This window comes from Crotalus tigris, unplaced genomic scaffold (assembly GCF_016545835.1).
Source record: "Crotalus tigris isolate CLP2741 ecotype Arizona unplaced genomic scaffold, ASM1654583v1 scf7180000017774.6281472, whole genome shotgun sequence".
NCBI classification, from domain to species: domain Eukaryota; kingdom Metazoa; phylum Chordata; class Lepidosauria; order Squamata; family Viperidae; genus Crotalus; species Crotalus tigris.
This window is the reverse complement of record NW_024096625.1, coordinates 3983216-3997125: the sequence shown is the minus strand read 5'-3', so window position 1 is coordinate 3997125 and position 13910 is coordinate 3983216. Positions and strand designations below refer to the sequence as shown.

At 35.3% G+C, this 13910-nt stretch overlaps 1 protein-coding gene across 7 annotated transcripts; it reads right to left on the bottom strand.

Annotated features, from left to right (window-relative positions):
* Positions 1-1089: 1089 nt before the first annotated feature.
* Positions 1090-13812, bottom strand: HNRNPA2B1 (heterogeneous nuclear ribonucleoprotein A2/B1). Of its 7 annotated transcripts, XM_039342036.1 has the most exons (13): positions 13614-13811; positions 10681-10791; positions 9548-9694; positions 8693-8903; positions 6947-7048; positions 6786-6866; positions 6183-6257; positions 4660-4779; positions 4086-4208; positions 3428-3510; positions 2359-3277; positions 1978-2082; positions 1090-1368 (listed from the first exon to the last, which is right to left on the bottom strand). In XM_039342036.1, the coding sequence occupies exons 1-10, from the start codon at positions 13650-13652 to the stop codon at positions 3449-3451; spliced, it is 1071 nt and encodes a 356-aa protein (XP_039197970.1). In that variant the 5' UTR covers positions 13653-13811; the 3' UTR covers positions 1090-1368; positions 1978-2082; positions 2359-3277; positions 3428-3448. The 7 variants fall into 7 exon arrangements, with proteins under 7 accessions (XP_039197970.1, XP_039197972.1, XP_039197969.1 ...); XM_039342038.1 differs by lacking the exon at positions 2359-3277 and having other exon boundaries at positions 13614-13812; XM_039342035.1 differs by having other exon boundaries at positions 1978-3277.
* Between the last annotated feature and the right edge of the window lie 98 nt (positions 13813-13910).

Genomic DNA, 13910 nt, shown 5'->3' with positions numbered 1-13910 from the left:
CTCTGGTACAAACATATGCATCATTTCCAATCCAATTAAGATTCCCATATTATTGTTTGGAAAAATATTTACTACATATAAAATACAAAGTTATGACCTGGTTGTTAAGCAGGTCATCATGTGACTGTCCAATTTTAAAAATTTTGTAGCAGTTGCTAAGCATTGAATCTTAAGTCCGAGAACTACCTGTAACAGCCTTGTACTTCGAACGTTAATACAGCCATTTATTTCAATGTCTTTCACAAAATATGCCTTAAGAGGAATTAGGGTTCATAATGGGCATGTGATTATTCTATCATTACCTTCAAAGACCAAGTTAACTATATTCCACTGATTTTACTTTCCTATTTATAAAAATCCAATACTTCAAGCGTACTAAAAAAATTGGCAGCAATATTGTCTTCTATGAAGCTTTAAATTTAACTTTAGTTCTTAAAAAGGGGCAGAACAGAATTATACCAGGTAAACACACTTAATCTTTCCATGCATTATACCTGATGTTTTTGCAGTTGCTATTGTATATATTGCATTATGTATTCAAACATAAGGCTATATACAAATAAAATTACCAGCCATTTTGCCCCTCATTTTTGTAACTAGATTCCATCTAGTTTCTCACCAATTCTCACTGAAAAAGCACCTTTTCAGAATATTGTTGCTTTCTCTAGCAGTATAGGCAATGTTTTTTCTTTGATGCCAAAAAAAAGTAGCATCTGCATTAAGGTGCTAAGGGACCATATGTCCCATTCTGTAGGATGCTGTAGTATACCCCAGTTATATTTGACTTTCAAAGCACTAGTTCTGCAGCTGATTCTTCATTCTTCTATGCTTAGACTATACTATGTCACAGTCACTGGGCTTAAAGGAAGATAGACAGGATAGATATGATCCCAAAAGCTCTGTAGTTAAGCATAGTATTTCCTCTCTTCTTAGTGGTATTTTGCGCTATTTTTTTATCTTACAGCTGTAAATTATTAATACATACAATGATGCTAAAAATATGTAATGTGATACAGCTCACACTGCATTGAAGAACTGTTTTATCATTTGGGATGCGCATAAAATGGTAATATGGTATCAGACTAGGAATATTTTTTAAACAAAAGTTTATTATAACACTTATAAAAATCAAAATATTCACATTAGTCTTGACTTCCTGTCAGTCTGAATTCTAGAAAATGTCTGCCTTCATTTTGTAAACTTTTGAAATTAAATTACAGTAGGCTGCAACTAAAATCATCAACTATAAAGGGTTTAATAAAAATAAGCAAAACCAACTATTTTATGAAGAATAAAGAAATATCTTATTTCTTGAAGTTTCTGTGGTTGAGCACTTCTTCATTAGTTACCTGCAGCATTGGCACCTTCCTGCCAAAGAAAAAGAAAGTATCTGAAGAAGTTTATCAGAAGCCTCTTTGTATCACAGGAAAAAAATCAGCAAATGGCTAGAAAACAGATGAGGCAAGGCCAGGCTTTTAAGTGTGCGTGTTGTACAAAGCAACATAGAACTTTTAAAGGGCAGTATAAGAGTATTTAAAATTGTGAAGATTTTGGAATTAAAGTATTAATTTATATTAAATAGAATATCCCTCTAAAACAAGATTCCATGTCCACCATATTGAAGGTAACTACAGCAAGCATTCAATAACAGAATTTTACATTGTGCAGCATTAGAATATATGCAATGAAAACACTTGTGAGCTAGTTGAATTTGAATACCACATTATACTTCAATTCACTAAATTCATATTGCTATACTGCTGACAAGACCAGCGAGGGGAAGGATTCTGTATGCAAAGACTGCATAAACTTCACTTTCACACATAAAATTCAAACACAAGTTCTATAATACTAAAATATGTTGTACCGAACAACAGATATCCCACTGCCCTATTCTGAAGAGCCATAGTTTTCAACTTTAGGTTTTATAAATAAGAATGGGTAAAAACAAGGTATTGTACCATTTTAAAAACATACCATTTTAACTACCCATAGCAGGGATGGAACCCTTGCAAATCATTAATGGACACTTGGCTGGTTCATTTGCTCAGCAGGTCTATTGCTTGTCCATGATGCATAAAGCTAGATTCCAGTAGGAAAAAGATAGGTTAAGCAGCTGAAGTTAAAAATAAATCAAAACATAACAGCAAAAAGTAAAACCAACAAACAAATGAAAACAGAACACCCAAACCCCCAAATCAAAACAAGAATTATTAAATTTTCCAGTGCACAGTTGTTAACTTGGTTCATTGCTATGTTAAACTAGATAATATAACCACTATACTGAAACAGTACACTGTCATATATTAGTTTCTTGTTTTTGGAATATTAAAAAAGGAAAAGTAAATAAGATCTTACCTAAAGTAGTTTAACTGAAGCTTAGAACTATTTTGCTCTAGAACCCTCAGCTCTCGTTGGCATCCTTAAAACTACTGTAGTTAAAGCTTTGCGGAAGTACAGCACAGCTTTTAAGACTGGCTGAACTTAATTGCCGTTCTCAAGAGTTCTTTTGCACTAGACCTGTGTCCCTGGAAGAGTACCTCGCTGGGGATATTTCCTTTACTTGCCATTGAAGAAGCAGCATCTAAAAGATCTAAAAAGGTGTTTCTCTTTGCAGAGATATCCCTTAAGTTATCTAGATATTAATCTGGTAATTTACAAAAAAAAAACATTATCTAACCAACATTTTACATGTACAACAACAACTTTATAATATTTGTGGGACCTTCTACTACCCACTCCTTGCCTTAATTTACAATATATTTTAAATAAATCTATAATTACACATCATTTCCTTTAGAATTATTTTATTAAATCATAAATGTACAACAGCTTCTTAACTCTACACACGTACTTAAAATTTTTTCAAAGGAAAACGTTATGTCTTATTACACCATGATCCTGGCTAATAGCTTTTCAAAACTTTAGAGAAATTTTTTTAAAAAAGGTTTCACATGTCACCTGAAACTTACAAATTTAACATTATCAAAGGAATGCTTCTACACTCTTACAAAGACCACTAAAAAGAAACAACAATGAAAAAGCTAAGAAACTGTCTCAAAGGCATTTTTACAATCCTTCCTCCACAGTAAGGTATGATATTAAATAATCCAATCCATTCACAAAATGGCTCTCTGCATCTGCTCTGGTGTCTTCTGCCATATCACTGCATATTTATGCATGACTGAGATAAGTGTTTCCTTAACAAAGTTATTTCGAAAACCTGAAGCTGTTCTGTTACCTCTGGGCTCATCCTCTCCTATTTATACAGTGAAGCCTGTTTCAACAGAAGTAAAGAGTAAAAAAATAGGTTATGAAGTTATCCCAATTTTTTTTTTAAAGGAAAGATAATATGACCCTAAAAAGCTTTTACCCCTGCAGCTAAAACTAAGGAAAACTGCAATTTTAGTATTAAATGTACACTCACCCATGAAAAGCTTACAGAAGTTCAATAACGACTCCTCCCTCCATATCCCCCACTTCCACCACTTCCTCCAGGACCATAGTTTCCTGTGTTAGTAAAAACAGAAATCAATTAGTAACAGAACTTTTTTCTAAACAATTTCTCTTTATTTTGTGAAATCTGTTAGAAATTGACAGATTGCTGCTTGCAGAAAAGCAAGCATTGTATTTGATTATTACCAAATTTACCATATCTAGTTATCACTTGTAAATTACACTTTCATTTTAGAATCATTTTGATACTTATGTCACATGTGAACATTTAATTCTAGGAATACATATTATATTCCTAGAACAAAATGCTTTAAATGAACATATCACTTATAATTTTATTTAACGAAGGAAAATTTTAAAAATAACTGAATACATAAAGAATGTTCAGGACTGTCCAACTCAAGTTATTTTCTACTAAATAAACTTACTATAGGGGTACGAAATATACATAGGATGCTGTTTAAATCTTGGAAGGAATATTATTTCAGAGGACTGAGTTAACCTATTGGCTTATATTAACAGAAAAGAGCAGCTTAGAAAAATTGATCTATCTCACTTGCTCTTTTTGTTTGTTAGTTAATCAACAAAGGACAAGAAATACGAAAATACTTTTTTGTTCAACATGTTACCTCCACCATATGGTCCTCCCATATTCCTGCTTCCACCAAAATTTCCACTTTTCATTGGACCATAGTTTGAAGGCTGTTGGTTATAGTTTCCAAAGTCATTGTAATTCCCACCTCCATAATTGCCTGCATAAAGAAGTATTTTGTTCATTTGAAAGATATTTTTACTGTGAATACAAGATGTGTAAACAAACATGCAAGACACCTGTTTTTAACAAGAAAGCAAAGAAAACTGGCAATATAAGAAAGGTTTGGGGATTGTTTTTTGCATTTCTATATGAACTTGCATTATACCATTATTATATTTTGTACTATTAGTATTTTATTTTACACTATAAATATTTTTACTATATGCTAACTTTGTTCTTAGTACTTGAGTTTTACATATGTAGAATGAAAGAATATAAAATATATATCTTATAAAAATAATTTATGGACATTGTTGACCATTAACTCCAATAATTTTTTGAGAAAAGCCTATTTTTTTTGAAATTTAGGTATGATTCATAAACATTTCTTAACAAGTTTAGGAAACTCTTCTCATTTCAAATGTATGTTTAAATAACTTAATCATTACCTCCTCCATAGTTGTCATAGCCACCTCCATAGCCCCCACCCTGGTTGCCGTACCCAGGTCCTCCTCCACCATATCCACCTCTTCCTCCTCCATAACCAGGACTGCCTCCAAAATTGCCGCCTGTTACAAGATGAAACTACGTAACTATACTTATAATATATTTACATAAAGTGAATTCATCTTAAGATAGCAATTACATGATCATAATCTGTTATAAGTCGAGGACTACCTGTACTTTATTACATTTTGGTCAAGTTTTTGACACCTTGCTAGGCAACTGATGGTACTCGAATATTGCCATATCCTAAAAGTGGTACAATTAGTAAAAAGGTAAAAAGCCCAACTCTAATCCATGTGCAGGTCTTTCTACCTTGTCTTGTAATGCTGAGCATGTATCTTTCCATGGCTTTGTGTCACTCGAAGCTTTTGTATTGATTGTGAGATTACTGTCCATGTTTCTCCAACATATATTAGAACAGGTAGCACACATCAACTGAAAACTTCTTTTCAGGCATAGGGGGAGATTGTTCTTGAAAATTATGCTTAGCTTGCCGAATGCCTGCCAACCACATGGTCTACTACATCTAGTTTTTTTTCCATATATATATATATATATATATATATATATATATATATATATATATATATATTCTTTCTTTGGTGAATTTATTAAACATAACCTGGCTCTTTTTCAGGTTTAATTTTAAGGCAAATGGTTCTCCTGCTTTCTGCAGCTCTTGTATTATGTCTTTGTAACTCTTCTGCATCTAGAGAATATCATCTGCAAATCTTAAATGACTTAAATAGGTGCCATTGATTTTTATTCCATCTTTTGCCCAGTCTAGTTTGCAAAATACTTCAAGGAAAGCCGAGAGAAGGATAGGTGATACTCGTACACCCTCAATGATTTCCATTTTAAAATCAAGGGATTGTCACCATTTTTTTTTCATGTATTAATTGTAGTAAATTTATGTTAGTATCTATGTCTTGGTTCAGCAATTAACTATTGTTTGAATACTTGTAATATAAAATAATACATTATATTATTATAATGATATAATACTTATAATGTACTTTACATTAATTTGGGTATCTTCAAGTGAACCTTAACTTCTAGTACCTGGACCAGTCCATGCCATTTTCTTTGCAACAGTCTAAGTTATCTACAGTTTGCTTCCTTTCTAGGGTTGACTATGAATTACTGGCCCATTTGGCTGGCTTTATGCCTAGATTAGGACTAGAATGTACAGCCTTCTGGTTTCTAGCATGGTGCCTCAACTAAGCCAAACTAGCCCTCAATCAGTATTTACACATGCTATTGTGAATATTCAACATTTAAATAGAAAAACAGACATAAAACTGGTTGAAGATCCCAATACTTTTAACATTTTAGTTAATTTTTAGATGCAAACAAAACATCCACTACATAATTTGTATTATTAATGTAAATGATATTGCAATTTCATTATTAATTTTTAAAAATCTTTTCAGCATCTCAAAATAAAAATATTAATTAGACTAACCTCCTGGTCCCCCTCCATATCCATTGTATCCATCACCAAATCCACGACCACCTCCATAGCCATCTGTGGAAGAAACTATTTTTAAGTTAGCTTCATTATAAGTCAAATCCTTATAAAACAATGTTCAAATCTGCCTGACTGCCAGAAGTTACTTTTTGCTGTTAATTTTATGGAGTCCTGGACCAAAAATATGCAATAGAAGATATTAGACCAGTAGTAGCGAACCTACGGCACGGGTGCCAGAGCGGGCACTCAGAGCCCTCTTTGTGGGCACGCGTGCTGTTGCCCCAGTCCTAGGCCTTCAGCTGGATTTTATAAAACCTTTTCGCTTTAGGCCTCTGCCGCTGTGTGCAAAAAAAAAATAAATTTCAATCAGTCAATTTCAACCTCTCGCGGGGGAAAAAAAAGATCTCGCAGAAGTTGGAATTGATTGATTGAACTTTTTAGTCCCACCCAGTCTGCCGTTACCACTGCAGCCACGCCCAACCCTGGGCCACACCCACCCAGCACCCGACTATGCGTAAGTGGATTTTGGGTTGCAGTTTGGGCACTCCAAAAGGTTCACCATCACTATATTAGGCAGTGAGTGGTTTTCTAACTTACCAGATCCACCTCTGAAGTTGCTTCCTGGTCCTGGACCAAAGTTTCCACCACCTCCACGTGAATCTCCAAAGCCAAAATTACCTGAAAATATATTTTAACAAATTACCACTATTATTATTTTAAAAAATAACTAATTTAAATATAATGCAATTCAAACATACCTCCCCTTCCACTCCTTGAACTCTGAACTTCTTGCATTTCTTGCCGTGATAAAGCCTTTCTTACTTCTGCATTATGTCCATTGATTGTGTGGTATTTCTGCACTGTTAAAATATAAAATTTTAGACACACAATAAAAACTTCAACTTAACTTTACATAGTAAACAAGATTAGCAAAATGGAAATGAACTGTAATCAGAAGATGCAATTCAATTGTATCACTGGTTACAACATCAAGTGTGAAGAGCTTTTTGAAATAATTGCAGGAAGGATGAGCAAATCTCATTTGAAGAAAGGTGGGTCTACCATTCTACCCCTATATGTTAATCTACCCACTATATGTTAATTTTACAGTTATTCAGTCCAAACTTCAGTGATTTTCATAAATAAGGTAGTAGGCATTTTTTCTGCAGTAATGATAAATTTGTTAGTATACTCTAACATGCAGCCAATATTTATTCTGAAATTTCAGAGCTTTATATATCAATTTGGATAGCTTCAGCAATTATGCAGTCTTTGGCCGCTATGCCACTATTTTTCAAAATACAGATAGTCCTCTGCTTGCAACGATTTGCATAAAGATCAAAGTTACAACAGCAATGAATAATGATTTATGATCTATTTTCACTTATACTATTGCACTAGCTCCATGGTCACATAACCAAAAATTTGAATGCTTGGTAAATATATCAATAGTCCTCAATTTACAACAGCAATTGAGCTCAACATTTTTGTTGTTAAGCAAGATTGCTATCAATGAGCTTTGACCCATTTTGATTTTTCTTGCCAGTTGTTAAATGAATCAATTTAGTTACTGTAAATGCCGGCGTATAAGGCGACTTCCACGAGCGCTGAAATCGGCGCCAAAGACGGGGGTCGTCTTATACGCCGGAAATACTGGTAGTTTCCGGCGTATAAGACGATGTTCTAGGAATGCGGCTCGGGGATAAAGATAGGGGTCGTCTTACACGCCGGGTCGCCTTGTACGCCGGCATATATGGTAAGTAACATGGTTGAGTCAAGCCTCATCAATTGTCCAAATAGTAAAATATAGCCACTTTATCGAAACACTGCTCTTAAATGCTAACCAATTCATTTTAAGTGTTTCTTCTATTACTTACCTCTGATTGTTATCTATCTTTGCAAGGTAACAAATTTGCTTTCAGACTAACTAAAAATAACTACTAACAGTAATACAAACATAACTGACTTTAATATTCACACACACACACATTTCCCCAAAAACAAGATCTGGGGTTTTTTTTGTCTCCCAAAAAGGAATGAGCATCAGGTCTTATTTTCAGGGGGTGTCTTTTCCATGGTCTCACCTCACCGTCCCAGCAACGACAGCCCCAAGCCAGTTCACTTCTTCTGGAAATGCCTCTGCAGCCAAGAATTGAGCTATGGATTGAATCGATAGCTTGGTTCTTGGCTACAGAGGCCTTTTTGGAAGGCCTCTGACAGTGAAATGCAGGCCAGAACTCCATTCTCAGCTGTAGAGGCATTTCTTTCTGCCACAGAAGTGGGCCAGCGAGGCAAGTGTCAATTCATGGGAGGCCTGGCTGCAACGGTAAAGAGGTGCAGGGTACATGGGGCAGCTCCACCCCTGCCCTAGTTTGATTTTTAGGCATGCGCCTTGCCCCAAAACTAGGGCTTATTTTCGGGCTAGGTCTTACTTTTGGAAAAAAACACACATATACAAATTTAACTGCAATCTCACATACTTTAAAATATTTCTGGATACTTACACACAATTTTATCCACAGGATCATGGTCATCAAAAGTTACAAATCCAAAGCCTCTCTTTTTGCCAGATTGTCTGTCTGTAATTATTTCAATTGTGTCGATTTTTCCATATTCTGAAAAGTAGTCTCTGAGGTGATGTTCTTCAGTGTCTTCTTTAATTCCACCAACAAATAATTTTTTTACAGTAACATGAGCTCCAGGCTTCCCAGATTCCTTAAAAAACAGTATACTGAAACTTTTTAAAAACTGAAAAATGCTAAGATAAGGGCAGACATCATCTTTCCCCCTGGGGACAATTAATAGTGTTATAAATTAAGGGGTTGATTATTGGATAAAGGAGAGAAATTTGAAAGTGATTTATTCCATGGACTTTGCAAATCAGGGATTTCATTGGTAAAGATCTGAAAAAAATATTTTGCATTCCAACCATAGAAAATTTTTCAATCTCAAAGCAGCCTTGTTTCAAAGTCGGGACAGTGACAGTTCACATTATCTTTGAAAAAAATGCAAAATAATTCTGGTCATGAATTGCCCTCACTGCTCTAAAATATCACTAAATTTCTTCCTAATATAATGAATTAGCCCCTTTGTCACCATTACTACTTCAACTCTATTTTTATTATTTTACTGAACATTGTATTCTTTAACTTAATTTCCATTTTCTTACCTAATGGATGTGATGATATGCAGTTCATAGACTACTGTTCTCCTATGAAATATATTATCTACAGCTTGGAATCTAGCAACATCTGAAGGGCTTAAAATGCTGCCCTATTTATGCTTTAAAAACCACTGCCTTTATAAAAGAGCACAGTAGAAAAGCATTTTGTAATGCTAACCCACAACTCAAAACGTACCTCTCTGGCTACAGCCCTTTTTGGTTCAACTACTCTTCCATCAATTGAATGAGGCCTGGCAGCCATTGCTGCATCGACTTCAGCCATAGATGAAAATGTTACAAAACCAAATCCCCGTGAGCGTTTGCTTGCAGGATCTCTCATTACCTACAAGATGACAAATTTAAAACAATCTTCTTGACTTATTGAAGTATTATTGACAGTCATTTCTAACATTTATACTATTTATCATTGATAAAACCACAATTTTTAAAAATGAAAAATAATTGATTCACCCTCAATATTTTTTAAAACAAAACTATTTTAAATGAAAAACTCAGCAATGTATATATTATAGTAATATCTACATTTCTATTGTTTAAAATAGATAAATTGTATACACTTGCAAATCACTATTAGTCTATTACCTCAAATTACTTCTTCAATACAGTTACTTGGGTATTTATATTAAAATTACTGTGCTAAGAGCGTACATGAATATTGGGTATAAGCATCATTTTCAAGAGAAATTGTCTTTTTATAGCTCAAAATGTCACATAATATTCTTAAAGGTAACAAAGCATTTATATATGAGAGCCAGTTTGGCTTCTAGTCCTGCCTTGGGCAGGAAAATCAACTAGGGTAACCTTGGGCCTGTCACTCTCTCTCTAACCAATCCTACCTCACAGGGTTGTGTTGTGGGGTAAATAGAAAGGAGGAATATTAGGTATGTTTGATTCCTTGAGTTACTTATAAAAAAAATCCAATAAATAAAATGTATTTCATGAGCCCTGAATTTCTATACTCTTATAACCCTTGACCTATCTATGCAGCTATAGTAAATACTAAAACAAAAACCAACCATTATTTTGGCTTACCATCCTCTTTATTTTCAAAACTTGGCAGAAGTACACAAATTGTTATTCTACAGCCACAGGATTAGACAACCTAAATCAAGTACTCAATATATATATATATATGTAGGTCTTTGGTTGTTCAGGTTTTCTCCCGCGTAAAATTGGAAGTGTCTTGGCAGTGCCAAGACACTTCCAATTTTACGCGGGAGAAAACCCGAACAACCAAAGACCTACATACAAACACCCGCGAAAACCTCAGAAAACATATATATATATATATAAACAAACAAAACTTACCACACAATCTGTTAATTTTCCCCATTGCTCATAGTAGTTTCTCAAACTTTCTTCTGTTGTTTCAAAGCTTAGGCCGCCAATGAATAGTTTGCGGAACTGCTCCTTTTCCCTCTGATTAAAAAAAAAAATCTGAAGTTTTACACCTTTCACAAAATTGGATTTTTTTTAAAAAAAAATGTTGAACAATGTAACTAAAACATAGGATAGTCTACATCATCTTGGGTGTTCTGTAAAGTTAACAATCTGAAATAATAATCTAAATTGTAAAGAAGATTGAATCTAAGTTGAAAAGTAAATTGATCTGTTTTGGTTGGCAATCCATAGAAATCACAATATTTTTAGTATTAATGTTAGTTTTGCTATACACTTTTGCTATATTTTTAATGCAAAAGCTGACAGACTGTAATAACTGGTTTTTTACAATATAGAATTGAAGGAGAATAAAGTAGCTGGTATCACTTAATTGAAATAAAAATGAATTGCAAGGTGTCATTACTTCCAAAAAATGCAACTAAATTGAAAAGAAAATTTTCTCCTTTATTTAAATTATAATTTTATTTATTCATTCAAATAAATTCATTCAAATGTCTTGAGGTGTGTAAAGGTTTGATGGAGAAAGTTGGTTAACTCTTCAAATATTTATTGTAATAGATATTTCAATAGAAATTTGTGAGTAGGCCCTTCTGACTAAAGGGAGTTTTTAAATAACAATGTAGCCAGCAGTTAAGTTAAAAAAAAACTCCCTGAAGTTTAGATTAATATTACGTTTTCAAAGGATAAAATTTAAGTGGCATTACTATCTAAAGCATCTGCTTAGATATGTAACCAGAAAATCATGGGAGAACTGATCATTTTTTCTACTTGAGAAAATGAATTCTAAGTAATCAAATACAAGACAATTTTATTTTATTTAAGGGTTGTTGTAGGCAGTTTCTAACAAATATTTTTTAAAACCCTCAAAAAACCTTTAATAAACATTAGAAAAAGTATTACCAAATTTCTGAATTTTTATCACGATGGACTAAGTCCCCAATACAATATTCTTCAATAGGTTATCCTTAAATTAGTCCATTTGTAACCCCGTTACGAAAATCTGATTTTTTAAAAAAATTGTAGCAATACTAAAATTTCATACATAAAGCATAATATAGGCGTTACAAATCTAATTTCTAATTGAATCATAAATAACTATAGCAGTTGGTTTGCATAACTTTCTAGACTAAAACATGGCTGCGTAAAGTGTATGCAATCCTCTGCATAAGTAGACGTTAAAATATATGATGGTATATTTAGATACCGATTTATCCCGCTACACGCGTTAAGAGTGTGATTCTGAAACAAGAAATCATTTGAAAAAGTAGGTTTAATCAGGTTCACCTCTGAAGCGGTTAAGATTCAGGTTCACCTCTGAAGCGGTTAAGATTGAGACCAGCCGAGTCTCCGCCTCCCAACCGAAGATGGCTCCGCCATGTGACGGTTCCGACAACCCGAGCTCCTCAGCGGACTATAAGAGAAAATGGCGCCGACGAACACCGACGGAGGGAGGAGACTCGTTCCCAGGAGGACGAGTACATTATTCCCTTCTGCGCATGCGTTCTCCCCTCCCTTTGTAGTACCGTATTAAAGAGGCATCAAAGTTGCGCTTTCGCTCTAGACTTGTTCATTTAGGACCTGTATGTCCATTTTTCTCCCGTCCTCATATGTAGAGCGAAATATTACTGACTTCCAGCTCTCTACCGGATTTAAGGAGACGAATTCGCCATAATTGTCCCCTCCCCTTTTTACCAACGGCCGCCGGCCCTTCCAGAACCTTCCTCTCCATTAACGTCTTTCCTTGTAAGACACCAAGTCCCGCCAATTGCGCCACCAAGTGTTCCAACGAACAAGTTATGCGTCATCTCTAGATCCTACGCTAATGGCGTATTGTGCCGCATTTAGGTACCCTAACAGGCACCAACGCGCCATCCAAATAACCGTTTCCGCAACAATCCTACGAACTTTTTATTTCCACATTGTATCAGCTACACATTTCGCGTAATGCAGTTTCAGAATACGACTCTATCACAAATGGCGGCCTTAACTCTTGCGTATTTGAATATTCACAGAACCCTCTCCTATTTTAGGAGGTATAATAACCACGTGAAACATTGTCGTGTATAGAATGTTGAGTAAATACATATAATTATTTGTCGGATTGATACTATGCATTGGAAACAATGATGTAATTAAACATATAAATTACTTCAGTGTATTATTTATGTATATTTATATACAATAAAATAGGTGTATGTATTAAATATATTATTAAAGCTGCAGTAATATCTCGTTATCAAGAGTTTTCTTAGTCTACGGATGCAATCGTCCGAAAAATCACATCTGGACCCTTTTCTATAATTTCCGGGAAACCCTCAAAAGCAACAAAAGGCCATCGCCAATTTTTTCCCCGTAAATTGCCTAAGAAGATCGGCGAACAATAATCGCGCCAAAATGTTATGGATATAATGAAGACTCCATTTTTCCCTTTAACCTACCATCTTATTTGCTACCTCGATTATGGTAAATGAGTATTTTTTGACATCTAAATATACTACGGAAAAAAAGCCGCCTCTCCACTGTTTTCCTATTTTGCATTTTACTGTATCTGTTGGCCAGATAAGTGCCTGAGGGAAACGTTCAGCGAACATGCAACAGGCCGCCATTAAAATGCTCATGGCTTCGCCTCCCTCCCTCCACAATCTTCCGCGCCGCTTTTAAAAGCGTTGGGAATCGAATTCAGCATCCCCCCCCCTTCGCCCCTCGCCCGCCATTTTCTCTTCCTCCTGGCTTTGGAAGACTTGCCCGCCCACCGCCCGCGAAAGAACCCGTTAAAGACACAATGAATGTTTGGAGAGGGGAAAAAAAGTCGGCCATTATTAAACCACGCCATCCGTTACCTCACTCACCCAATCGCTCTCCCGGTCTCCGCGAGGCATTTCGGACGGCAATTAAAAAAAGGAAATAAAGGAAGAGGCAAATGTTTTTGTCCTGTGGGCGGTGTAGTTGCCGAATCGACCCTCCAGGCTCGCCTGTGTCCGACGATCTCCTCGGTAGGGCGCGGCGTACGCGACGGCGGCGGCAAGAAGAGTGCGCGGAGCGGCCAACGACTCGGCTGGCGACGCAATGAGGGCGGGAACGAAAGAGGGTGGCGTTTGCTGCGCGCAGCTGCGCTATTCGAGTCTGGCCGTCCCGCC